This window comes from Equus przewalskii, chromosome 14 (assembly GCF_037783145.1).
Source record: "Equus przewalskii isolate Varuska chromosome 14, EquPr2, whole genome shotgun sequence".
NCBI classification, from domain to species: Eukaryota; Metazoa; Chordata; class Mammalia; order Perissodactyla; family Equidae; genus Equus; species Equus przewalskii.
The window spans coordinates 75,235,532-75,260,215 of record NC_091844.1 but is presented as its reverse complement, the minus strand read 5'-3'; the positions used below and the strand labels follow the sequence as shown (position 1 = coordinate 75,260,215).

The following is a 24,684-nucleotide window of genomic DNA, read 5'->3' as shown; positions in this document are numbered from 1 at the left end:
ACACGGTGAGGTGCTTGGAGGCCCGGGCCGCCCCTCCAGGTCTGTCCAGCAGGGGGCAGCGCGGCTCCGAAAGCAGAGGGCGGGGCTCATCCGCGCTGGCCCAGCCGAGGCCACGGTGACAAGTTGGGTTCCCGGACTGCAGTGTTCAAGCCCGCACAGGGCCAGGAGGCGTTCCCGGAGGAGGTGGGGGGTGGCGCAGCGAAAGGCTAGAGCATTTTAACTCCTAGAGCCCCAGCCCGCTTTCTCCTGCCTGAGGCTGGGATTTTTGAGTCCCGGTTTCGGGGAAGCTCGGCCCGGCCATCTCCGCGGCCGCCGAGCGCCGGGCACAGAAGCCCGGGCGGCCGCGCTCGGCTTGGGAACGGCCGCGGGTGCCACCGGCTGCGCCGCCCCGCGGTCAGAGCGCGGGAGCTGGGGGAGCCCCGCCCGCCCCAAGCAGGAGAGCCCCCGGCGGCCTGGCCTTTAATTGTGGGAAAACTAGACGCCCCGGGGAAGGTTCAACTTGTGGAGGGAGGACTCAGATTTCTCCTGCTAAACTGCCCGGGCCTCCCAGGGCGCCCGCCCCCGCCATTCCTGACAAGGCTGTAAAACTGTAGGGAATCTTCGCAAGCATGGAGCCGCGCTCCGCCAGGGGACAAGCCCCAGGCCAGAGAACTATGTCTGAGGGATCCTAGCAGAGGAAGGGATGGAGGTTTGGGGCTTTGGGAAGGCAGCGGTGATTACATATTTGCAGCCGGCTATTGGGGGTCAGGCGACAGGGGGACTATAACTAGTCTGAGGCTGTCTGTGAGGGCGCGTCCTTCCCACCCCAAAGCAGAAGCAAGAGGCCAGTAAGGAGTCCTTTGGCTGGGGGAGGTGGGTGACATTCTGTTCCTTTAGTGGACCCTAAGTGACCCCGGCCCCCCCGGAGACGCTGGCATTTCTCACGGCCGATTGACTGGCCTCGGGCTCGGCTTCTCTGTAAGCCCGCAGCCTTTTGGAGGTGAGCAGTGGGGAGACTGAGCCCCTGAGACCAAAGCGGAGGACACAAGGACGAAAATAAACATGGGTGGGGCCCGAAGGCGACTAACACCAAGAAAGACGGGGATTCTCCACCCATCCCAACCCTGGCACCCCCATAAGGCAGAGGTTCAGAGAGTGGGACAGGTTGGAGAAGGGCGCAGAAACCTGCTCCTCTCAAAGAAAGGAGCCGCCCAGTTTCCTGCGTTGGGGAGGGAAATTACCCATCCTGCAATGCCTGTAAAATAACCGTTTATTTAATATTAAAAAAAAACTCCAGTGATAAATGTCCGTTACCGATGGTCAGCATAAAGTGCCAATCGCAATACACCGCCCTGCTCCTCGCCGGCTGCTCGCACGCGGTGACGGGCGGCGGAGCAGGGGAGCCGGAGGCCGGGCCCCTGGATCCCCGGGGCCCCAGAGCTGAGAGCCCCTGGCCGGCAGCGCGGCCAAAGCTGGGAGGGGGCGCTCCCGGGCCCGCGGCCCCAGGGCCGGGCGGCTGAAGCAGATACACGGATTACACTTTTGCAGGCTCCCGAGCGTGGGGAGGGGGCGGGAGGAGGGGTTGGAAGCTGCCAACGCGCAGAAAACTTCTTTTGCTCTCCCCTCTCTCTCCGCAGTCAGAGTTACAAGCTTATATGGTCAAAGAAAAAAAATTAACAAAGAAAATGTATAAAATAACAATAGAAAAAGTAATACTTTTGGGAGAGGCGCCGCTGCGGCTCCGCGGAGTTTTCGTTCTTTTTTTAATGCAGTTTCCCTTGCGCCACGTGAGTACCGCCTTTTGGCCAAGAGTTTAGCCGCGTCCTGGGGGAGCCGCCCGGGCGGCCCCGGGTCACGGCCCTGGGCGGGGCTCTGGAGTTCCGCGTGCGCCGGGGACCCAGGGGACACGTGTGGGATGGGGAAAGGTCCCGGGAGCCCCTCCCGCTGCCCGCCAGATTCGCCGTCGGCTTCTGGTCCCTCTGGAGGAGGGGGCGGCATGACCCAGGGTCCTGGCGACCCAGAGGCTCTGTTTAGCATTTGATCTTGGAGGTTTTGAGCTCCTTCACCTGTGAGTGTAGCGTCTTGTGGACAGCGAGAGTCCTGGACTGGCAGAATCCTTTCCCACACTCTTGACACTTGAAAGGCTTCTCTTTGGAGTGAATATATCTGAAAGCAAAAACAGAGAATTAATCCTTAACAGAGTGATGCAATGTTAGAAACAGTTGCCTGAGGTCCCCTCCCACTGCTGTGAGGCGCTTGCCCTCAAAAGAAAGGGGGTTGTGGGGTACCTAGTGTGGGGCGAGAAAGTGCTGAGTTTGTGGCTAGTGCAGAGAGGTGAAGAAGAGGCTTGGCCAACGTCTGATCTGCAAATAGGTCCAGCTGGACCTGCTGCCTGCCTTGCTGAGGAGGGGCCAGCACGGTCTCCTTGTAAGGCCTGGGTGAACGCTAAAGGTGAGGGAGGGGACCTGTGGTGGGACAATGTGCTGGAGCTGCACAGTCCAAGACAGTAGCCTGGTTATTAAACATGTGGTTACTAAAATTAAATAAACCTAAAAAGTTAGTTTCTCAGTCACACTAGTTGTACATTTCAAGCGCTCGATTGTCACGTATAACACTTTCCATGGTCCCAGGAACTTGTATTGGACAGCGCTGTCAATGGAGGAAGGCGTGAAGAAGCTATGCTCGCCTGTCTGGAGCTCATGGAGCCCTGACTTAGTCTTAGGTCGTATTCATCCTCATGTTCTCTCCACCCATGTTCTCAAGAACCTGTCCCTGAGCCTTCTATGGATTCCTTCTAGATTTTAGGAAATGCCCAGAAGCTAGGAGGCTTGGACCAGGTAGGGGAGTCTCATGAACCTCCTCATTAGGGAGGAGGATGAGGAAGACAGAGGTAGACAGACAGCTCTCTCTTGGTGCTGCACCTGTGGTCCCGTAGGTGGTCTTGCCTCCGGAAGGCTTTGTGGCAGATGTCACAGGTGTAGGGCCGCTCGTCGGTGTGCGTCCGCTCATGGATAAGTAGGTTGTAGGACTTAGTGAAGTGGCGGCCACAGAACTTGCAGACAAACTCTTTCTTGGTCTTGGAAGGCAGACGTCCCCTCGTGGGCTTCTTTTCTGGGGATAGCTTGGTCACATCCAGGAGGGCACCCAGCCCACCAGCAGGGGAGCCAGGACCCTCCCCCCGGCCAAGCTTGGATGGATCTTCTTGCGTGGCGGCCAAGGCCAAGTTGGCAAAATCAAAGCGCGGCTTGGTCTTGAGCGCCGAGGGGCCGCTGCCTCCTGCAGTGATCTCTGGCTTGGGCTGGATGACGTGAGGGAACCAGGGAAAGGCAGGAAGCTGGAAGCGCGCATCCACCAGGCTGGACACTGCACCAGGCACTTTGGAGAAAGAAGAGCGTGGCAAATGCATGGCGGGGTAGCCCAGCGTCCACTGGTGCAGGTGCACAGCGTGCAGCGCACTGAAACCATACAGGTTGGGCAGGTGGTCCGAGGGCACTGTGGGCAGGCCATTCACTGCCTGAAGGAAGGAATAGTTGGTGAGCTGAAGGGATGGATGTATGGGCACTGGCGCTGGCAAGGTTTTGCTGCCCATTTTGGTAGTTGCAGTGGGTTCTCAGTCTCGATCTGCACAGAAAAGAAAGGAACCGGGAGAGGAAAAGAGAAATTCAGAGCAGGTATCCTCCTCCTGAATTCCAGCCCACCACACCCTCTATTTCCCCCTGGGCAGGAGCTGGGAGTCTAAGACCCTACCCCTGGAACCCACTGCCCTCAGAGAAAAGACTGGAACCCTCTCTGATCCGAGGGTTCCCTCCAAGTGGCCTCTGGCAGAGACACACAACTTGATACAGAAATCATCAGGAAACTAAATCCTGTGCAATGCAACCAATTTAAAATGAGGGCCTATGGTGCGCAGGACACTGAGAAAGGCAGAGGCGCAGGGGAAGTGGTGTGTAGAAACCTACATCCTCCCAAGCCAGAGTCCACACCGAATTACACTCTCCTGAAAAGACAACAAGAACTCGTATGCACACTTGCACATTCATGTGCAGATAAACACAGAAATACACACTGACAGAGAAACACAGATTCCCACATTCTGAAGTGGAGTTGATAACAAAGTGCAAAGATAAACTGGGATGACCAGTGTTGTGCTCCAAAACAAAATACAGGGACCAGCGTGTGCACGCGTGCCCACACACACACAGTTGGGATCACACAGCACCCACGGAGAGCCTCACAGACAGACTACACACATACAAATGACACAAATCCACACGTCTCCTGGCTCCTGCGCATTAAGCTCTACTAGCTGACCTTCAATTTGGCTTCTAGAAGCTGTGTCATCTTTCTCCTCAAAAGTCTCAAATTTGCTTTTCTGCCTCACTATTAATGCACCTTTTGACATCACCCTGTGCAGCTGCTTGTGGACTGACTCCCTACCAGCATTCTTGGGGATCACCTTCGTTTCAGCGAGGACACCTGCAGTTGCATGCAAGGGAGCTTCAGTGCTGCCCCCCTCCCCGCATAGGAACGGGGCAGGGTCTCTGGGCTCTCAGGATGTTTGTGAGTGAGGAAAGCCTGAGAAGGGGGGTGTGCCTATGGGCAAGAGCACTGAGCCATGGGCCTCAGCCGCTTTGGTCTGTGCACCCTCCAACTGCAAGGGAAGCCATGCTGAAGTGACTAGCAGGCTGGTATCTGCTGGCCTCCTTGGGCAAGGTCTCCAGTCTCCCCAGTCTCCTTGGATGGGTCTGGGCTCTGCTGAGAGGCCTTTCATCTCTGCCCCTCCCAGACACTCAGGTCTGTCCAGTGGAGGAACAAAAAGGGAGCAGGAAAGCCGAAAGTACACAGTGGGCCTTGGGCAGCTCAAGTTCCCTACTCCCTCCCGCTCTGAGCTGAGGGCTACTCAAGAAGTCCTTGCAGGAGCAGGGGCCCTGGGGGGCCCTTCTCCCTTGCTCTTCTCAATCCTATGTTACCGCTTCTTCCTTTTCCCCTCATTCCTCTCCTCTTCCTCAGATCTCTCCTCTAACCTGCGGTAAGTCCCTGTCCCTGGGCTGGGCAGGCCCCTGCTCTGCTCCCTCCTTCAATGCGCACACGGACACCTAAGCAGGATGTTTCTCCAGCCTAGCTTACCCTAAGCCCAAGCCTGCAAGGCTCAGGCCTAGACTCCGATGCCTCCACCACAGCAAAGCTTCTAATGGCGGGGAAGTGTGGCCCATGTCCTGGAAAGGAGTGAGGACAATCTGGACCCAGAAATCCTTTTCCCTGAATGCTGGCAGGAAGGTCACTTGCTGTGTAGGGGGCCATAAGGAAAGAAGCTCTGCTGGGGGTGGGGGATGCAAACCGCCAAGAGCCAGCAGAGATTTGCATGCGCAGGTTAAATTAGCAATCGAAGGAAAACCGAGTCGGACCGCAGCAATTAATTCCGCCTCGGGGCTCAAGGTGGTACAAATCTGTAGCGATCGCGCCGCTGGAGCAGCAGCACGGGCCCTGCCAGCAGAGCCACGGCCTCTGCAGCGGTCTTCTCTACTGCTTGCATTACGGGTCCTGCCGGGGACGAACGCAGACCTTCCTAGAGCCCTGAGACACGGCGAAGCAAAATACGGATTGGGCCAGAGAGAAAGCAGGCACTGGTTTGGGTTGGGGAGGAGAGAGAGGGGAGAAAGAAGAGAAGATTGCCAACTTCAAAGGTCGGCCCAGACTTAGGCGAGGTGAGCGCTCTTTGATTTGCTGTCACCTCTTCTTCCCCTCCGGGAGCTGGAAATCAGATCCTTAACTCCGGCTCCCCGGGGCCAGCCGGGCGCCGCCGGGGCCTCTGCTTGTTCCTGTCGGTGCTCGGCCAATCCCCGGCCAAGCGAGCGGTGCTGGCGGCGGGATTTCGGGCTGCACACAGGCTGGAGCCCGCTCGGTGCCCGGGTGGGAGAACCCACCAACCACGCATACTAACCTGGCCTTTCTTCGCCTACCCCCAGGAGCGGAGAAGACTTTAGGCTCGGCGTGGGGAGGGGGTGCCTGCAGCCATCACTGCTCTTAGGAGCCTGCCTTTCCGGGCTATCTGCCCGATCTTGTTTCCCCCAACACTCAATTTATTTTCCTCAGCGGCGCACTCACTTTCTTATTTTCTGCCGCATTCCGAGGCCAGGGCTCCCCACGCTCTAGCCAACGACTTTCCCGGGGACGAAATTCGTTCGAAACGTGGTTCTTTACATTAGTACCAAGAATGGGCCGAATGCATGATCCGCTTTTAGGCAGTCAGCTAAGAGAAAAACACAGCTTCACACTCGCCTCTCCAGCCGGAGAGGATGAGCGAACGCCCAACCCCGCGGGTCCGCTTGCCCTGACCCCGGACCCCCAGCGAGAACGCTTTAGATCTTTAAACAAGAGAGGGAACACCTCTCCCCAGGGCAGGCATCCGCTCGGCAAGGAACGTGGGCCTCGGGACCTGGGAGGTGCGGGTAAGGGTCCCGACTACGCTCAGAAGATGCAATTAGCGCTTAGAAGCCGGGATCCCTGCGAGGTGCCTGGACTGCTTCCCTCGCGCAGTGGAGCGCCAATCCCCGGTCTGCCGCCAGCCCTATGCCGGGCATTAATGAAGTGTGCAGAGTCTATTAAAGTGGTTTATTCGGGGCTAATTGAGCGTGAGCGAGTTAACTGCTTGCATTAATGAGGACGGAGTGAGCTCCCCAAGCTTGCGCCTGGAGGAGCCCATCAGCAGCCTCAGAAAATCATCCCTGACATCGAACACCCAATACGAGTGGTGACAGGAATCCGGACCCCCGGCAGAAGACTGACCAGCACTGAATACTTCTGCTGAATGCTCCCAACGAACGAGATCAACGAACCCTTCGGCTAGGCGGCCATCCCGTTACACTTAAACGCCCCCCGCGTCCTTAGCGATCTGCTCCCCAACCGTAGTGAAACCGCAATTACTTCGAGGAGCCTCGGAGAGAACATCTACCCACTAGCCGCCCCCGGTCCCTGCCAGCCCTTCTCTTCTCTAGGAGGCCGTGAACCTGGGAGACTAACTAGCTTCGCACGTGGTTTCTGTTCCCAAGAGCCAGCGCGCAGCTCTAAGCCCGGGTGAAATTTACCAAATTGTGGCAACAAAGAAACCCTGGCAGCCACTTTACACTCCGAGAGCCTACTTCGCTGCTGCCCGAGCTGCTGAAAAACGACTGGATGTGGGTTTTCATTCTTATCAGAGACATTTCGGGGAAGAAATTAGTTCAAAACGTAGCCCCTCACCTCTTGCTCTCTCTCCTCGGACTCCCACCTCTCCTGAAGTCTGGGTCAGGGGACAGTCACGGAAGCAAACGAATCTTTCCCTTCCAAGCCCCAAACCCAAAACGGAGACATCCGCAGTTCCATAGTGTTTCCGCTACTGCTACTCCAGCGTGCGGGTCTCAAATTGGAAAGCAGTGCTCGCGCCCCCAGCATGCTTCCCTGCACCCGGACCGTTGCGGACTACACTCCAGGCCTTGACCACACCAGAGCAATCACCCTATAGACAACAACCCGAAATCAGAACGCAAGTGCGAGGCGGGGTCAGGCAGGCGGCCCCGCGCTCACAGGTCGAGCCGGCTTCATACCTGAGCACAACTCCGCAAAAGACAAACTCACACGAAAGCGCGACCCGCGACCCGCTGGGGATGCACCTGTCCCTGGCGCGGTCTGCCGCCGCCGTGGCCATCCATCCACTTTCTCCTCCTTCTTCGTCAGCTAAGGGAGGTCAGGTTGAGCCAGGCGCGCGTCTCGGGAAAGTTTGTGCCCGATGAAGTTGCTCCGGTTTCTTAGAGGGGGCCCAGAGCCGGACTTCCGAAGTCCCCGGGCACCTCGCCCCGGATCCCAAGGAGCCCGGCCCCGCTAGAAGCAGCAGTGGAAGCCCGCCCCCTCATTCCCGGGAGGTCAGAGGCCGAGGACCCCGCGCGGGAAGTCCCTGAGCCAGCACCCCCAACCACCCGGGGCTGCAGCTGCTCTCACTTTCACAAAGGTCCCGCAGCCTTCGTTTGGCAAGAGGAGCTTCCTTTTGGGACATTGAGAGAGAGGAGGCACCCGCCGCGCTATGACAGGGAACCCGGGAGTCCTGCCCGCATTGCCCTCTCCGAGCCAGGCGCCCAGGGCTGCAGTTACCTTGTTCCGCGGTGGTCCCGGGGCTGAGTGCCTCTCTGGGGCTCCCGCTGCGGGGAACCCGGGAAGCCCGAGGCGCTGGATTCCACAGGCACCCCCCGGAGCTCGAGAGTCCGGGCCCCTCTCGGGCTGCGGGGACTCCAAGCGCCCGACACGCGGGAGCGCTCAGCGGCCGCGGAGTCCTGCCGGCCGGGGGATGGTGAGCCTCGTTCGCGGCTCCCTGGTTGGGTTTGAACGGGGAGCGGCTCAGAACGTGTTGGGGAGAGACTGAGCTCCGACTCACTCATCCCTTAGCACCGAGCCGCCTACTTATTTTAATCCACCACCCTCCCTCCCCCCTCTCCCCTCCCTCTCCCTCTCCTTGCCTCAGGATTCCTCCCCTCCCTCCCCTGCCCCCCAACACGGCCCTGCGCCTGCGCACTGAGAGAGAAAGTTTTGCTGACCCGGGCAGCCGACTTGGGCAGCTGTGCTAGCTTGGCCCGGGCCTCGCGGAACCTGCATACCCTGCTCTTCAGTCCCGTGCGACCCTTTTTGCGTTGTTAGGCCCACGACGGCACTCCTGCGCACTAGAGCAAACAGCCCCTAGCAGATGAGAACAGACTAACCGCGCGTTTCGAGGTCCTATTCCTGCGCGCCTAAGACACAGCCTGTGCCGGATGAGGGGGTTGCAGCGGCATACCCCCGCCACAGTCTTGGCAACAGCGCACTCCGTCCCTGGCAGAGTCGCCTCTTCTCCCAGAATCCCTTCCCAGAGACGGCGGGCCCTGGGTGCGGAGCCGCCCCTGGACGTGCTCAGCGCCAGGGCGGTAACCCAGACCGAATGCCCATGGCTGACCCCAGACCCTGGGTTATGGAGTTCCGTAGAAAGATCAGAAGGGAAGGAGGTCAAGAAAGTTATTTGCCTAGGACCCAGAACCTTCTGGGATCCCACCCTAACACAGCCGCACCCTCTAATCACATATTCATTTATTTGGGGAGGATACATGGGAGTTTGGAGAGCTTGCGGCACAGGCACGCGAGACAAGCTGCAAAGTTCTTCAGGTGGAGTTTGGGATCTAAAAGCGGCCAGGGGTCCGGCTGTGAGAAATTCTGTCTTCACTGTTTACGACGCCTTAGGGAGAGTCCCAGTGCCCTCTTGACTGCTTTGCTCTAGGAGCTGACCTCCAGCTGACCCCAGCCCTGACCCCTCCCTTCCACCTCTCTGGAACACCCAGCCATGGAGTGGGGAGGATGGGCTGGTTTCCAGGCTCGGATAGGTCCAGATTCACAGGACTGCACTCCCGGAGTTTGCCCCAAGGGTGCTGCTGAGAGACCCCTCCAAGCCCTTGGGACCAGATCCCAGCCTCCTTGGGTCTCTAGCATGTTGGTACTGTCTCTCTGGGGAGGAGCTGCCACAACACCCAGCTTCTGTCTGCAAGTCGGATCTGACTTTTTAAGGTTATGGTTCCCTGACCTAGGGAAATGGTAGGGAAGCAGCCCCAAATGGCATAGTTGGGGGAGACCCTTGTCTTATCTCCAGGTCTTTAGAACAGAACCTGGCCTCTGGCCTTAGGTAACTTTGGCTTGGGCAGGGTGGAGGACGAGGGGGTAAAAGTTTTTGCCCCAGGGAACTGCACTCACCCCCCGCCACAGGTTAGTGCTGGAGGAAGTGACCCACATAAGTTTGCCTGTGCAGCTGCCAGTATGGGGCGACATTCTGGCCAAGACAAGGCCCCTTAGGAGCAGAAGGGAGCTGAGATCACTCCCTTCTCTGAGATTCCAAAGCAGCAAGTTCCAAGAGCAGGGGAAGGCCTGGAGGGAACGTCCAGCAGGGCATCCCTGGACTGCCCTCACGGCCACCTTAACCAGGGAGTTCGTGTGTACCAGTCTCAGGCTCTCCTGAGAGACAAATCTCCTCGAACCTCCGTTATCAACACTGAAGGAATCCAAGAGGCCTCTGCCACAGGGCATCTGGCCATCCAGACTGCTTGGGGGATGTCTCCTAAGAAAAGGAAGTTCAGGTGGGATGGAGCCTCCTGGGATGTACAAATCCCACCTCTTGCTGAGAACTCCACACAGCAAGCGCAACTGTGCTTCCTCCATCTTTCTCTTTGCCTTTTTCTTCTGAACCAGGGCCTTTGGCCAACGTGCCTGAAAGACTTCTAGAAAACTCCAAGTAGTAGGATCCCTCAAGAGCTCTTGGAAAGAGAATCTCTAGGGTCCTAAAGAAAGGACCATACAACTTGGTTGTTTAATGCCACTTTTGCCAGGTCTTCTGGAAAATGGATCTTGACCCAGGCCAACTTCTGGAACGTAGCTGGTGTGGGGCAGGATTAGGAAGCAAGGTTGGAGCTGGCCCCTGACGGCCCAGCGTCTCAGGCTTTGCCTCCCAGAGGAGTCCTGGCTGCCTCCCTTGCAGGGTCGCATGGGACAAGGTGAGGGGGATGCAGGGCTATGGCATTACACAGCCTAGACAAAGTAGGCCTGTTTCAAACACCTGGCTTCCACCACTGAGGCTTCTTCTAGGTACCTGACAAAGCACAACCCCAGAAAGCTGGGATAACAAAATCCAAGATTTGCTAATTGCTGACGATTGATTCCTCCATCCCAGTCGGAGATCCCAAGGGGATGACCTCTAAACCGTGGCCTCGCTCTCCACTGGAGGCCAACCAGAGTCATGGTTCCCTCTGGGCAGCACGGGCAGGAAGAAGCCCGCCCGGGAAGCCAGGAACCCCTCTGCCGCTCTGTGCAAGGGGGAGCGATGGAGGCATCCCCTCCCCCCGCCTACTTAAGATGAAACTGATGCCGGCCTAGGTCGCAGCACCGCGCCGGGACTGCAGCTCGGATGGACTGAGGAGGGCAGGACCCAGGACACCTAAGGGCTACCAGGATACTTTTTAACAAAGTCCGATTCGTTTAGGACTCGCAAGGACGTCTCATTTCGAATTTGTTAAACGTCCTGGGTAGCCTACGGCCCTTGGAGCCCAGCGAAGGTGGCCAAACTCCTGTGTGGACGCCCATCTGATTCCTGGCGGTCCAGCGCACTCCGTCCGCCACCCGAGGCTGCATTCTCTGCTCGCTTTAAGCCCGTGAACTCCAGCCGGCAGCCAGACCCGGCGCAAACTCCGCCGCTGCTCCTTCTGGCTTTCCCGCCCGCTGCCTGAGGGGCGGAACCGCGGGCGCCCAAGGGGTCCCAACTTCGACTGGGACCTAGCAGCCTTGGGGAAAGGTCCCCCGAGTAGCGACCAGGCCTCCAGGTCCGAGTTACTCCCCGCCAGCGCCGGTAGGGTCTCGCAGAGAGCGATCGCCCCGGCGGCCTGAGCCTCAGGGTCGTTGGCCGCACTGCATCCAGTGCCGCAGCTAGCCCTCGCCGCCGCCGTTTGCTGGGCACGCTTCGGGTGGTGACAGCTTCTGCCGGTCTCCGCGCCCCAACCCCAGCCCCTCTCCCGCCTCCTGCTCACTGAGAAGGAAAGTGCCCCAGCCTGGCTTCGGAGTGAAAATTGAGCAGCTTCCAGAAAATTAACTAGAACGTGGCCTATATTGCTTTGGGGTGTTTTGGATAAAAAATGAACCCCACCTTTCTCCACTCACCAGCCACACAAAAATGACCTCATTTTTAAAAACTAGAATTTACTTAGCGCTTGCGTGTTTTTGCTTCCAGAGCAAGGTATCCTGCAACTACTTTGCGGACAATTGGGGGTCTTCTCATTAGACCCCCTCCCCCCTTTACGCACGTACAGAGCTTTCAAATAACCAGGAGATTTAGGTATCCCTCTGTATTCATTTAGATGATGGATTGTAATGGCTCAATAGTTCCTCTGGAACCATTACGATCAATCAGGTCAAAAACCAGCTTTGGGGGAAGTTTTTAAGCATGGGAGGTAGGTAACACGACATCTACACACAGTTGTGCAGATAACACGCTCTGATAACGTACAGACAACTCCAGGGTCTTCGGAGAATAGACCCCAGGTGAACGCAAGAGCGAGTGTTTATTGTGACAGCGACAGACAAGTTACAGTACCAAAACTGAAAGGGAAAGTGAACTGTTTTTCCAGGCAGTTCCCGTTTGGTAAGTTCTTTACGAGCACATAAGTATCTTGTAACTATTTGTCACCTTAATAAATGTAACAATACACACACGCATAGATCTACCCTCGGTTCTTGAGAAGAATGTATAGGAAGCACGAATATGCATGTGGAAGTGCATGAACTCTGGGCACACTGTCATGAGTAAAATGTAATGATGATAATGCCTTGTGTTGTGAGGATCAAATGTTAAATGTGTGTAAAAGGCGTGGTGAGTTTTACTTTTTGTATAAATATGAGCTGTCAGAATGATTTTCGACACACAACAGACCTATGTTCTAAGATGACTGAACTTTTCCTTTTCGCAAAGATGGAAATAAATGTATCAGAAACGATGCAGTGTCTAATCAAACTGAGGATGATGAAGAAAAGTTATTTTCACTGAATTATATACAGTCAGGGTGAAACCCTACGCATAGAACCACCTTACCACACACCCCCGCGGCGCTACGTCCTCGAAGGGCTACATCGGCGGCGTTTGGCGCTGGAGGAATGAGCGTTCGCAGTAATTAAACACTTCCAGACACTCGAGGGTTATTATCTGCATAGAAATTTCCGGCGAGGGGACCCGGAGCAAGTCTGGCTGCAATGTTTTGTGGAGAGATTCAGAGACGCAATCCTAAAGAAAACGCGCCACCTGCTGGTGAGCAAGTGACATCTCCCGTTGCCCCTTCCTCGAAAAGTCTCAAATCCAATTATCCCTATTCAGTCTTATCTAAAAGTAGGGTTTTTGATTTACATTTTCTTTTCTAAAATCTTCTTTTCTTTTCTTAAAATTTTCTAAGTTACGAAATTCTCCTTTACTCGTTTAAAACTACGCACACTCTTTCCCTTCCAAACAGAAAACAAAAGAGGAATTCCCTTTCACTACGGGGTTTCTGTTTTTCCTGCTCCAAACCAGATTTGTGAGTTTGGTTTTTAAAAAATAATCCAATCTCCTTGGCAACTATCTACCACCGTCAGTTTCTGGTCCTGGGAGAAACGACGAGCCAGGATCTGCTGTGAAACTTCTCTGCGCTCTCTGAGCGCGTTTAGAGCCACCTCCCAGCGAGCTCCCAGGGCGCCCGGAGGTGAGGAGGGACCGGCTTCCGCGCCAGCTCGCTCCCGCCGCAGCTCCGCGCTGGTCTGTGTCCGGCTCCTTCGCGGACTCCGATTCGGACTCCGATTCTGGCTTTCTGGAGAACCACAGGAGTGGAGACAGGGGGACTCTGTCTGTGAATTGGTTTCCGTGAAGCACGGAATGCCTCCTACTGCCTCCTTCCTCCTAGGCCGTTAGATTCCAGATCCTCTGCAGCTCCCTTTGCTTCCTCGAATTGCGGCATAAAATATTTTAGCTGGACCCTCTCTTCTCCTTGGCATCAAAACTACAACCTTTTAAATTTATTTTTTATTTTTTTATAGAGATGTAATTGACATACAACATTGTGTAAGTTTAAGGTGTACAACGTGTTGGTTTGATACATTTACATACTGCTACATGATTACCACGACGCGCTGGCTAACGCCTCTATCACTTCACACAATTATCATTTCTTTCTTGTGGGGAGAACAATTAAGATCTAGTCTCTTAGCAACTTTGAAGTTTCTAATACAGTATCATTGACTATAATCACTATGCTGTGCATTAGATCTCCAGAACTTAGCTACTAGTTGCAAGATTGTACCCTTAACAACCTCTCCCCAATTCATCTATCCCTCAGCCCCTGGTAATCACCATTCTCCTCTCTGCTTTACAGGTCTGCATTGATGCTCTTTTTTCCTTGTCATCAAAGCTCCAGCTTTCTGGATAGGGACCAGAAGAGAGAAGTCCCAAGAATATACCTGTTAACGTGCTCTTCGGTCTGTCTTCTCCCTATAGAAGAAAACACAGTGTAGGAGATCCTTGGGAGCTTCAGTCGTGCGGCTCTCACAGGACTCCATCCACCTTCCTTACAGCAATCCTTGCAGGCACACTGGGAAATTCAGAGCTGAAATTGCACAATCTCTAATATGGAAGAAAACAGAGGATAAGGTTGCTTTAAGCCACAGTCCATAGACCAAGTTCACAGGCAAAGTGTCAGTTGTCGACGTCAGGCTTTCCAAGACCGATTGTTAGCTCTTACACCACTCCTTGGAGCAAAGGCTTGAGAACATAGAAAGAGAAGTCAAGCTGGGAGCTGAGGGAAAGAGCCCCCTGCTCCTGCTGCAGGCTCTTAGAGGAGGACTCAGCTCACCTGCCACCCATGGCTCACTTTGCTCCAGTTAACGGGTAGGGGCTCCCAGTTCCTCATCCTGAGCTTGCAATGAGGGGTGGAAAGGGAAGAGACCCAATTTAGACATTCCAAAGAACTATGAAGGCCACCAACCCTCCCTGGGTGGTGTGAAGCTGTGGGGTGCCTCACCTTGATGCGTGAATAACAACGATAGGGACTGGATGGAAGGGGATGGAAGGCTTCTGCCTCTTCAATGTTTACGGCACCCGGGGCTTTCTAGGTTCACACTGTTCAGTACTGGGTCCCTAAAGTGGTGGCCCAACTGGGAGAGAAACAGTTGCCCTGGAAACATGGAAGGTATTGGATGCAGCTGTAAGTGTTTGCTCCTCCACCAGGGGCAACTGAAACCCAAGCACTGGCTTTGGGGAGGTGTGGGGTCGGGTGAGAGAGTAGAATGGATAATATTCCATAATACTTGCCCCTTGGGGAAATCCAGAGTGACCAGTAAGCTGGGAGAGGACCACCTCCTCTGCTAGAACAACCCTCCACTCTCTGATTTGTAAGAAGTTAGACTCAGGAGGAGAAGGAGTGGTATCTGTGGATGTGAGCCACATCACAGTGGAGCGGAACATCTGCACAGAACAGGAAACCACACTCCCTGTCCTAGCCAGCCACAGGGGCCAGGCGCCCTTCCTCCGCGGTCTCCACTAGAAGTTGGTGCCAGCGCTTAGAATACCAACTCCCACCATATCTCCCAATATTCTCAGGCGACTCCAGGCAAATCAATTTGCTGATTACACGTCCAATTCCCTACATGAGAACCTTTCCTCTGAAAAGCATTTGCTGAAACACTTGAGCAAATCGAAAATACAAAAATGAGAAATCTATTCGCATACGATTTTTCACTTCAAAATGACTAATAGTTGGGATCTTTCAGTATATTTAGGTATTAGTTTGCATATCACATGTCAACAATAAGGAAATGGAGAGAAAACTTAAAACTAAAGTATTATTATTGATGTATTCCAGATAAAGAATTTCTGGAATCAGGACTTGGTTTGCCAAAAATTCAGTCTGTAACAAATATTTCAGGAGATTTATCTAAAAAAGGATAAGTCATGTATTGTAGTGGGGCTTGTTCTTTCTTCATTTTCTGAGGAGATAGCCAGAGGGAGCTACAAAAGGCCACTGGGCCCATATGAATGGAAGGAGCTTGGTTCTCAGTGGTCCTGCACAGGCAACAAAGGGACTGGGAGCTTGGAGTGTCACAGCAGGATGCTTGACACAGCAGGATGCTTGCCACTGGGCATTTCAGTCTTAATCAACCTGGTACAAGGGCCACCCACTGAGGAAAGGGAAGTTGGGCAAATATCACCAGACTCAGCTTAAGAGCTGACCAGTCACCTAGTTCCTGCTGGAGCGGTAACTGACAGTTAACATATTAATGGTTTAAGAAGGTGCTTTTCAAAAGTCCTACGCCACAAAGTCACTCCAAGAGTTTGCCACAATGCAGATTCCCAGGCACATCCTCAGAGTTTCTGATTTAGGAGGGCTGCAATGGGCCCTGAGAGTCTGCATGTTTTAAAAGCTCCACAAGCGATTTGGATGCGGGTGATCTTTTGAGCACATACATTGAGAACCGTTGGTAAAGTGTGAGTCTGCCCCCTGATAGTCGGCTCTTGCTAAGGAGAATTCTGAGGATGGAAAAGTTATCCAGAGTCAAAGAAACGGCTCTTCGTTAAAGCATTTTATACGGTTGAGTAGGCGTTTCTTCTTTTAAACCTCCTTTTCTTTATCTGTTAAGAGAAGACTCAGGACTCTACCTGATAATCGTCAAAAGCCTTCTTTGTTCCTAAACTTCAGTTCCACTGCATGCTGCAGAATCATGAGTGATTTCAAGGCCGGGGCTGGGGTTTCCTTCCCCTCACATCACGGAGGCGGCTCTGCACTGCCAGCACGCAGGATTTGTCCCACTGAGTGAGCCATCCCAGGTCTTGGAAAAAACGCGCATCTCAGCCGACAGAGAAAAAAGTCACTTCTGCAGGAGAAGCTCCCTTGGGAAGGCGGAGGCCCAGGAGAGAACCAAGGAGCAGAGCTGCCCTCTAAAGTCCGGTCTGACAGAGGCCCAGGGGGTGTGTAGCTTCAGGAAGTGGGAATTAGCTTCGGTGTTGGGAAGCTGATGAGGTTTGGGGTAAATGGAGGGAAATGAGGCCTCTAAAGTCACCTGGTGGGCCTTTTTGTCAATCTGCAGTTTGTTCTATGAATGTTATCAGAAGCTGCAAGGAGAAGGAAGTGCTGCGGTCTCAGTGAGGAGTCCTTGGTTTGCCCATTCACCCTGCATATTCCAGATCTCATCATGTGATGGTCAGTTACTCTCCACACGGACAGCTGAAGACAGGAGAGGGGACATTTGGAGAGCTGATTATTCCTTTGTGCCACTTGAATCAGGACATTAGGTGCTAGTCAATAGGTCTTTTTTTTTTTTTTTTTAAGATTTTATTTTTTTTTCCCTTTTTCTCCCCAAAGCCCCCCGGTACATAGTTGTGTATTCTTCGTTGTGGGTTCTTCTAGTTGTGGCATGTGGGACGCTGCCTCAGCGTGGTCTGACAAGCAGTGCCATGTCCGCGCCCAGGATTCGAACCAACGAAACACTGGACCGCCTGCAGCGGAGCGCGCGAACTTAACCACTCGGCCACAGGGCCAGCCCCTAGTCAATAGGTCTTTTTAAAAATACTTTTATTTTGACAATCCTTTCCAATTTTGTTTTGGTAAAAACTCACTTCACATGTCTATTAATTTTTTTTTTTGAGGAAGATTAGCCCTGAGCTAACATCCACTGCCAATCCCCCTCTTTTTTTTTTCTTTTTTTTGCTGAGGAAGATTGGTCCTGAGCTAACATCTGTGCCAATCTTCCTCTACTTTATATGTGGGACACCTGCCACAGCATGGCTTGATAAGCAGTTCATACGTCCGTGCCTAGGATCTGAACCAGCGAACCCCTGGCCACCAAAGCAGAGAATGCAACCTTAACCACTGTGCCACCAGGCCAGCCTCACATGTCTATTAATTTTAAAAGCTGTGTAAAGTGTTCTCTATGAGTACTATCAAGTTTAGTCACCTATCGTACATGTAGATGAGGTAATGCACGTCTCTTCAAAAGGGTTTATATTGATTTCCTGAAGTCAGGTGCACATGAGGCCCCTGGTTTGACCAAAAGGACTGTGATTTCCATCACTAGCACCATTGGAGTGACTCTGGTCATGAAGGAGCCAAGTGGATTGAGCACACATGACTCTGCTGTGGGGTGCCTCCAGGAGAAGGCATCATTCCCTTACCCTGTTTCAAGAACAGAGAAGTGACGGCCAGGGGGCCTTCCTGAGGCCGGGCTGAGGCTCACACGTGCAGTCCTGGCAGTAGAATGAGGCCCCAGCGGGCACAGCCTGACACAGTGCTTCCAGGGTCCTCTCCTCTCTTGAGTCCTGCGCGCCTGCCTGATCTGCCGGAATCCTCACAGCCAACTAAGAGGTCGGTATGATGATTATTCTCACTTTCTGCTTGAGGGGAGTTGGCTTAGAAATGTCACATAACTTGTCCCAAAGTCACATAGCTAAGTAAGTCTTGAGTCAGGACTCAAACCCAGGTGTGTTTGATTCCAAAGCCCAAGTCGATAGTGAAGGTACCCTCAGTACCCAGAGTGTGGTCTGCTAGCGGCCTCAGCAGCACCTGGGAACTTGTTAGGAGGTGGGAAGTGAGGGAGGTAGCATGTCATGGAGCCTGATGATATTCTGGGAGCAATGGTACCTGCCTCTACCTCCCACCTCCTAGTGGAAGAGAAAATCGGAAGGGGCTCATAGGATCTTCTTGGGTGAGTCATGAACTTACACCTTAACGTACATATTGTTGATGATATTTGCACATTAAGAATTCATTGTTCATGTGTAATTTTGGCACAGGTAACATTTTTAAATTCAAAAAGCATCCATAATTAGTGATAGCATGTTAAAATTGTGCAAAGAGTTGATATCTCACAAATCACAAAGTTTTTAAATATGCATTGACTTACTTATCCCAGTCTCTGCCGAAGTCAGTATAGTGATGTCATCCTCATCAACACTCTGCCAACTAAAGGGAATCCAGTTTCGCAAGTGTGCCTCATCTTCTTCTCAATCCTGCTCTTTAAAAGCAAGTGCAGGGTGCTGGCCCTGTGGCCGAGTGGTTAAGTTCGTGTGCTCCACTTTGGCAGCCTGGAGTTCACCAGTTTGGATCCTGGGAGCAGACCTACACCCTGCTCATCAAGTCATGCTGTGGTGGCGTCCCACATAGAAGAACTAGAATGACTTACAACTAGGATATACAACTATGTGCTTGGGCTTTGGGAAGGAAAAAAAAAGAGAGGAAGATTGCCACAGATGTTAGCTCAGGACCAATCTTTCTCACCAAAAAAAGAAAAAAAAAAAAAAAACAGCATACCTAAGGGAAAAAAGACAATAGGAATGTTTCCATAGCATCCCCACATTTAAAAAAAAACAAAACACAGAGGATGCCAAAGTTGAGACACACTGCCACACATCCAGCTCGGCTGAGAGCATCAGCAGGGCAGCACGGGGACATGATGGGTGTTGGCAGTACTGTCTCCCTCTCGAGCTGTTGTCTTCTTTTCCAGGAGCCCAGGGCTTTCAGGCCAGCTGGGGTGGACTCCCTCGTTCTGAGGTTGGAGGGGTTGTAAGAATCACCACATCAAGGGAGATGTGGATTTTAAGAGCAAGGTCTGGAAAGAATCATGTTTAACCTACGGGATTGGCATAGAAGTGGTGGAATTGCCTCTTTTCCAAAAAGCACAGAGTATAAACTTTTGGAGGAACCTTAAACATATCATCTTTGACACCTCCATTTCACAGAAGAGAAATCTGAGCCTCGAAATATGCGTTCCCCAGTAACAGGACTGCAACTCAGAGCCAGCTTTCCTGACATCCGGCGGGTGCTCTTTACGTTCTGCTCCCTGCTCCCCATCTTTGTGAGTTAAGTCTTGAAGGGAGGGGTCTTACGAGGGCCTCTCTTTGTTCTCTGTCTTCAGAGGACAAAGCCTGTATTAGGCAATGATGTTCCGGGGAAGGGGCCCTCCACAAACCCCGCAGGCACGCCGCGGTGTCCAGACGCACGGATGCTGGGCCCTGGGCTTTAGATGATTGCTGCTCAGTGTAGCAGCTTTATGAAAACATTAAATGTCATTACTTATTTCTTCATGTCCAAAATGTATACTTCAACATTTTTTCTCTGTAGACAAGTGTCACTTTTACTGCAATCTTCAGGCCAGATGTTCCTGGTATAAGTGGTAACAGCTGCCACGCTGGCAGAACTGTGGCTCCAGCTAAGTCACTTTCCTAAAGAGCCCAAAAGCTCTCCCAGCAAAAGCACTGAGATGACAGGAGAAACCCATACCTGGCTCTCCCGAGCTGCTCGGGAAACCATGGTGAAGGCTGGAACAGGGGCATTTGGGCGGGCAGGTGGCCAAACCGCGGCTGCCCTTCCCTCTTCCTCGGTGATGAGCCGCCTCAGCCTCCTTCCCTTCGGGCTCCCTTTCAAAGCAGTGTTTGTAGTGCCATCACCCATTATGTACGTCCTCGTTGGTCTCGGGACCAAGTCGTTTCCCTTGCTTTCTGTCACCCTCGCCATAGCTGTCTATGATCTTAAGTTGACGTTCTATTGTTTTTGAATTTTGCTCAAGTTGCAGCCGCCTGGTAGCATTTATCTTCTCAGTTCCCTTGGGCCTTGGTGAATTCCTCAATAAGGTCCCATCTCAGCGTCAGCGTTTCCAGAAAATACAGGCACAATTTGCTTCCATCTTCAGCTAAGACTGGAGACTTGATTCAGCCAAAAAATAACTCTCGCCTTTGCAGTTTTTGGCTCTCTGGCTGAGTGGCCTATTATCCAAGAATGTCATCCTGTTGAGTAAGGTTGAATTTATAAGACATGCAAATACATGGACAGACACACAGATATAAATGCTTTTGTGACATTACACAACTTAATGTGGCTATAGATGGCTGCAGCGTGATGCTTCTTCCGAGATGCGGTGAGCTCGTTCAAAGTTCTGGCTCCTTCAGATGGGAGTGAGGCCAGCACTGGGCAGGAGTCAGTCACTTAGGTGTTGCTAGAATCTGGCTAGACATGAACTCAAAGGACAGATGACCTCCGGGGGCCTGAGCTTTCAAGAGTGGTGGCAGAGGTCATTTGTCCCATGGTCCCTAGGGATGGTCCTGCCACCATTCTTCCATCCAGGATCATGGTTCTCAGCCCTGTGAAGAAGCAGCTTCCCCCACAGAAAGACCAAGAAGTGGTGGAAAGAACTGGGCTTTGGGATCACACAGAACTGGTTTCTAGTCCTGATCTTGCCTCTTAGTAGCTACTTGGTCTTAGGCAAGCTGCTTAACCACTTGAAACTTCTGTTTCCTCATCTGGGATGAGCGCCTGTCTATGGAATTATTGTGATTAATGAACCAATATTTGTAAATCTCCGGGCACAGAGGGAATAACCGATGAATGTTATTTCTTTCTTCTTCAGGGACCAGGTTGTGGTTTCATCACTTCTTGAACTGAGTTGTCTTTTAGGAGAATTCTCATCAAAATCAGGACAGTTTTCAAACCTGACGCTGCAAGGATAGTCAGACTGTGCCAGTTATTCTGCCAATGTCATTCAGTTCCAACCAACCCTCCTACACTTTGTGATGCTGGAGCTGGACCCCTGAAAACTACATTTCTCCTTTTCCAGCTGTTTTTCTGTTAGACTGAGAAGAGGGAGTATCAGGAGAGACTAGAAGGCAGTTTGCTCCCTGTTTCTGTCAGCATTGCCCGGCGCTGCGCTTCGCTTAGCATCACCAGGGGATTCCAGTCTCCACCTTTGTTCAGCTCTCCCAGAGCAGCCTCATCATGCCCTGGGAAGGTGCCATCGCCAACTGACGGTGTCCTCTCCTCAGGGAGCTGAGCCCTGCTCCGTAGACTTCCTCTTCTGAGTTCCCAAGCCTTCCAGAAGCAGAAGCAATGCGCTCCCTCCCCAGAGGGCTGAGCCCCAGCTCAGCAGGGTCCCTTCACCAAGCTTCTACGTTCTGATAAGCCCACCTTTGCCCTTGTTTCCCCACCTCTGTTACCTTTGTGTTACTGCGGAGCTCCCACTGTGATTTTTAGACTCCCATTTCACCCATTTTCTCTATTAAATTCTCTCTGTTGGAATGCCTAGCATGGTTTCTGTTTTCCTGACTGGACCCTGACTGATACAGGGACCACGTGTCCCAGCTTGCCTATACTACCCTGATTTATACCAGTTTTCCTGGCATCTTGTCTTGTTTAGCGTTTCTCCCAAACAAATTGTCTTGGTTCCATGACAAATTCTAAGGTCACTTTAGATATAGTCATCCCCTTTAAAAGGCCACAGACAAAGGCCTCGAAGCACTTGCATATATTAGGCTTCTTGCTGCAGATTTCTTTAATTTCTCTTTGATCCAGAGCCCTATTTGTATTCTCTACTTTGGAACAGGATGTTCCCGTCAGTTGTAGAAAAAGGGGAGCTTTCTGGACGCAGCTTAATATTGGATTACAAGAGCATTGCCCATACCGTCTCTTTCTTGTAATTGTACAAATTAGCCCATGAGTGGCTCTCTTCATGCTCCCTTCCCAGCCTGATCTACTCGGGAAGTCATCTCTCCCACTTAGCTTTCTATACAAAGACCTTATTTTTTTATTTTGAAATTTTTTCACAGCATCATCTCGCTTCCTATGCAATCCTAACATGACCAGAATCAATGCTAACTCCGAGTCTCTAATCAAAGTGTCCTCTTCTCCTGGAATTACATTCTCCTTCTTTTCAACCCACTCATGGATTATTCTCTCTTTACTCAAGTATCACCAACTCCTTGAAGCCTTCCTCCCAGCCAGTGCCTTTGCCTTCTAACAAACCCATTCCATGTAATTCTCTAACTCACCTTTGGTTCTTTACCGCTTCTCTTGGGCTTGGTATCTTTTATAATAGGGTCTTATAGCTTTAAAGGCATCTTTAACTTATCAATTTGACCAACTGGTCGGTTCCTTGATAGAACTGTCGATACTTCATCTTTGAAGCATAGCATTTCTCACACTTACAGCACTTAATCTTTTGTTCACTCTGGTAACATCAAACTTCGATCTAGTCCCTTTATGTCTATCCCTCTCTCCTTCCCCCTTCCAAACTCACCCACGTACCAGGATATTTTGCACTTCTCTACTTTTGTTCATGTTGTTTCTGTGGCTTGGAGGTCTCGTCCCCCTTCTCCCTGGTCATCTCTCCAGTCTTCCGCAGAAGCTTCCTCTGATGCTCTAGGCTGAGCTGAGTACCCTTCCTCTCTGCTGCCACCACACCCTGTCACAACCTCTTCATTCCCCTCACCACGTTATACTGAAATCACCTCTTCTATGCCTGTGTCTTCTGGTGGACTTCTCCATAAGCTCCAAGGATAAATGGTGTGTCCTGTGCACCTCTGTACTCACAGGATGTAACACAATGCCTGTCACATCGGAGGCACTTGATAAATGTGTGTTGACCTCAACTTAATACATTTTTGCTGAATGATTGAATGACATCGAGGCAGCAAATCCATGAGCTGCCATTTCTCTCCCCTGGACACATATTTATCTCCTTCTTTCCCTGCCAAAACCCCAACGATTGCTTCACGATGCTGTATAATCTTCCTGTCAGGTCTCTGACACACAAAACACATGTAATCATTCCATTATGAGGCCTGGTACTAAGTTTAAGCTGAGTGTGCAGATTTACTAGATCTTGTACCAGGAAACCAGTGAGGCAGAGAGTTTAGGGGACTTCCAAAGGGGGTGTAAAATATTCACGAGCCCTTGTACTTAGTTTGAGGCAATTCTATGCTCCTGTGGGGGCCTCAACTGTCTTTGCAGGTTGTGTTTCTCCATCTTTCTTTGAGATTTGCAGGCAGGCTACTGCTGTGGACAGACACGTAGAGGAAAGCAAGGGTCAAGTGCAATGAGCAACCTGCACACTCAGCACTCGCCATAGCCCCACTCAGTGATTAGAATGCCCTGCACTATTGGCTCACCTTTCTGTGCAAAGACAAGTTGCACACAGTGTAGGCATCCAGTCACTTGAAAGTGCACTTGGCGCACTGGCTAGTTCGCGATGCTGATACAATGTGAGTTCCTCTTCTTGGAAAGGAGAGGTATTGGGGACCAATGATGAGAGCACTCATGAGTATTCTAACATTCCCCAAGCATTTGCTGTTCCTGTTGTCCCAAGAATGCATCTTTTCCAAATTCCCTCCAAACTTTAAGGCTCAATTTAAATCCCACCTCCCCTAAAAAGCTTCATCACCCATTTTGGCTTCTAGAACTCTCTCTTAAAGCTCTGAAGATGAATGGCTCCCAGCGTAGCGCTTCTTTGCATTGTTCAAAAGGACGGTTTAGTACAAAGAGGCCTGGGCTGGGATTTATAAAGCTTACATACTGGTTCCAGGTCCCTTTGTGATGTTGGCTAAATCATTTCAGATCTGTGAGTTTTTGTCCCCTCCCTCCCTCTCCTCTTTCTCTTCTCCCCTACTCCTGCTTCTTGCTCTTCTATAATAGGGGACAAAATATCCCTGCCGTGCTGCATTGCCTGTTTTGTGGGGAGGATCTAAAGACATGTGTGTGGAAATACCGTGAAGACTATAGCATGTACAAAAGCAAAGGGTCATGGTTAGAAAGGAAAGGTTGTGGATGTTTTTATTTCATAGGCCCTGGCTGCCTTCCGGAAGGAGGTGGCAGCAGGAGGCCAGTTGCAAAAGCCCAAACAAATTTGGGAAGGATAAATTCCAGAGACGGAGGTCAAGTTTGAATTGAATGAGAAGTCACTGCCAAAGCATTCATCCAGGGGGCCTGAAACCAAAGGATGGATCATCAGTAGGGTGGCTAAATCCTAGAAACAACCAGAGCAAACTGCTGATTCTCTCATTTCTTTAAAGTAGAGTTAACAAGCATCACTGAGTACCAGTATCACCACGGAGATGCAGTGGTGAAGAAGGCACAGTCGCTGTCCTTACTGGGGTTTCTAATCTACCGAGGGGGACAGACTAGGGGACAGACCATGGCAATGCTGGGTGGTGGGTATTACATAAGAGGGGAGCACAGGGTGCTATAGGAGGACACGGATGGAGCACCTAGCTTGGTCTTAGGAGTTCAAGGAGGGTCTTCCTGGACCAGGTGACATCAGACTCAGGGATATGGATTGTAAATAAGGAATAGATGATAAAAAGCCTAAGAGCAGGGGTAGGAGGCCTCACTTAATTGGACT

General features: G+C 52.1%; 1 protein-coding gene across 8 annotated transcripts in view; it reads right to left on the bottom strand.

Annotated features, from left to right (window-relative positions):
• Positions 1 to 1,231: 1,231 nt before the first annotated feature.
• The window catches only part of OSR1 (odd-skipped related transcription factor 1), a 98,411-nt gene continuing 74,958 nt past the window's right edge, over positions 1,232 to 24,684 (bottom strand). For 2 of the 8 annotated variants that reach the window (XM_070574358.1, XM_070574359.1), the window contains exons 2-4: positions 13,990 to 14,152; positions 2,901 to 3,600; positions 1,232 to 2,145 (exon numbers count right to left, since the gene is read on the bottom strand). In XM_070574358.1, coding sequence (XP_070430459.1) covers positions 2,010 to 2,145; positions 2,901 to 3,568 — 804 coding nt within the window. In that variant the 5' untranslated portion in view covers positions 3,569 to 3,600; positions 13,990 to 14,152 and the 3' untranslated portion in view covers positions 1,232 to 2,009. Of the gene's footprint in view, positions 2,146 to 2,900; positions 3,601 to 6,084; positions 6,230 to 7,218; positions 7,475 to 7,562; positions 7,693 to 8,103; positions 8,481 to 13,989; positions 14,153 to 24,684 lie in introns of those variants that run through there. The other 6 variants (XM_070574356.1, XM_008536605.2, XM_008536604.2 and 3 more) reach the window with 6 other exon arrangements.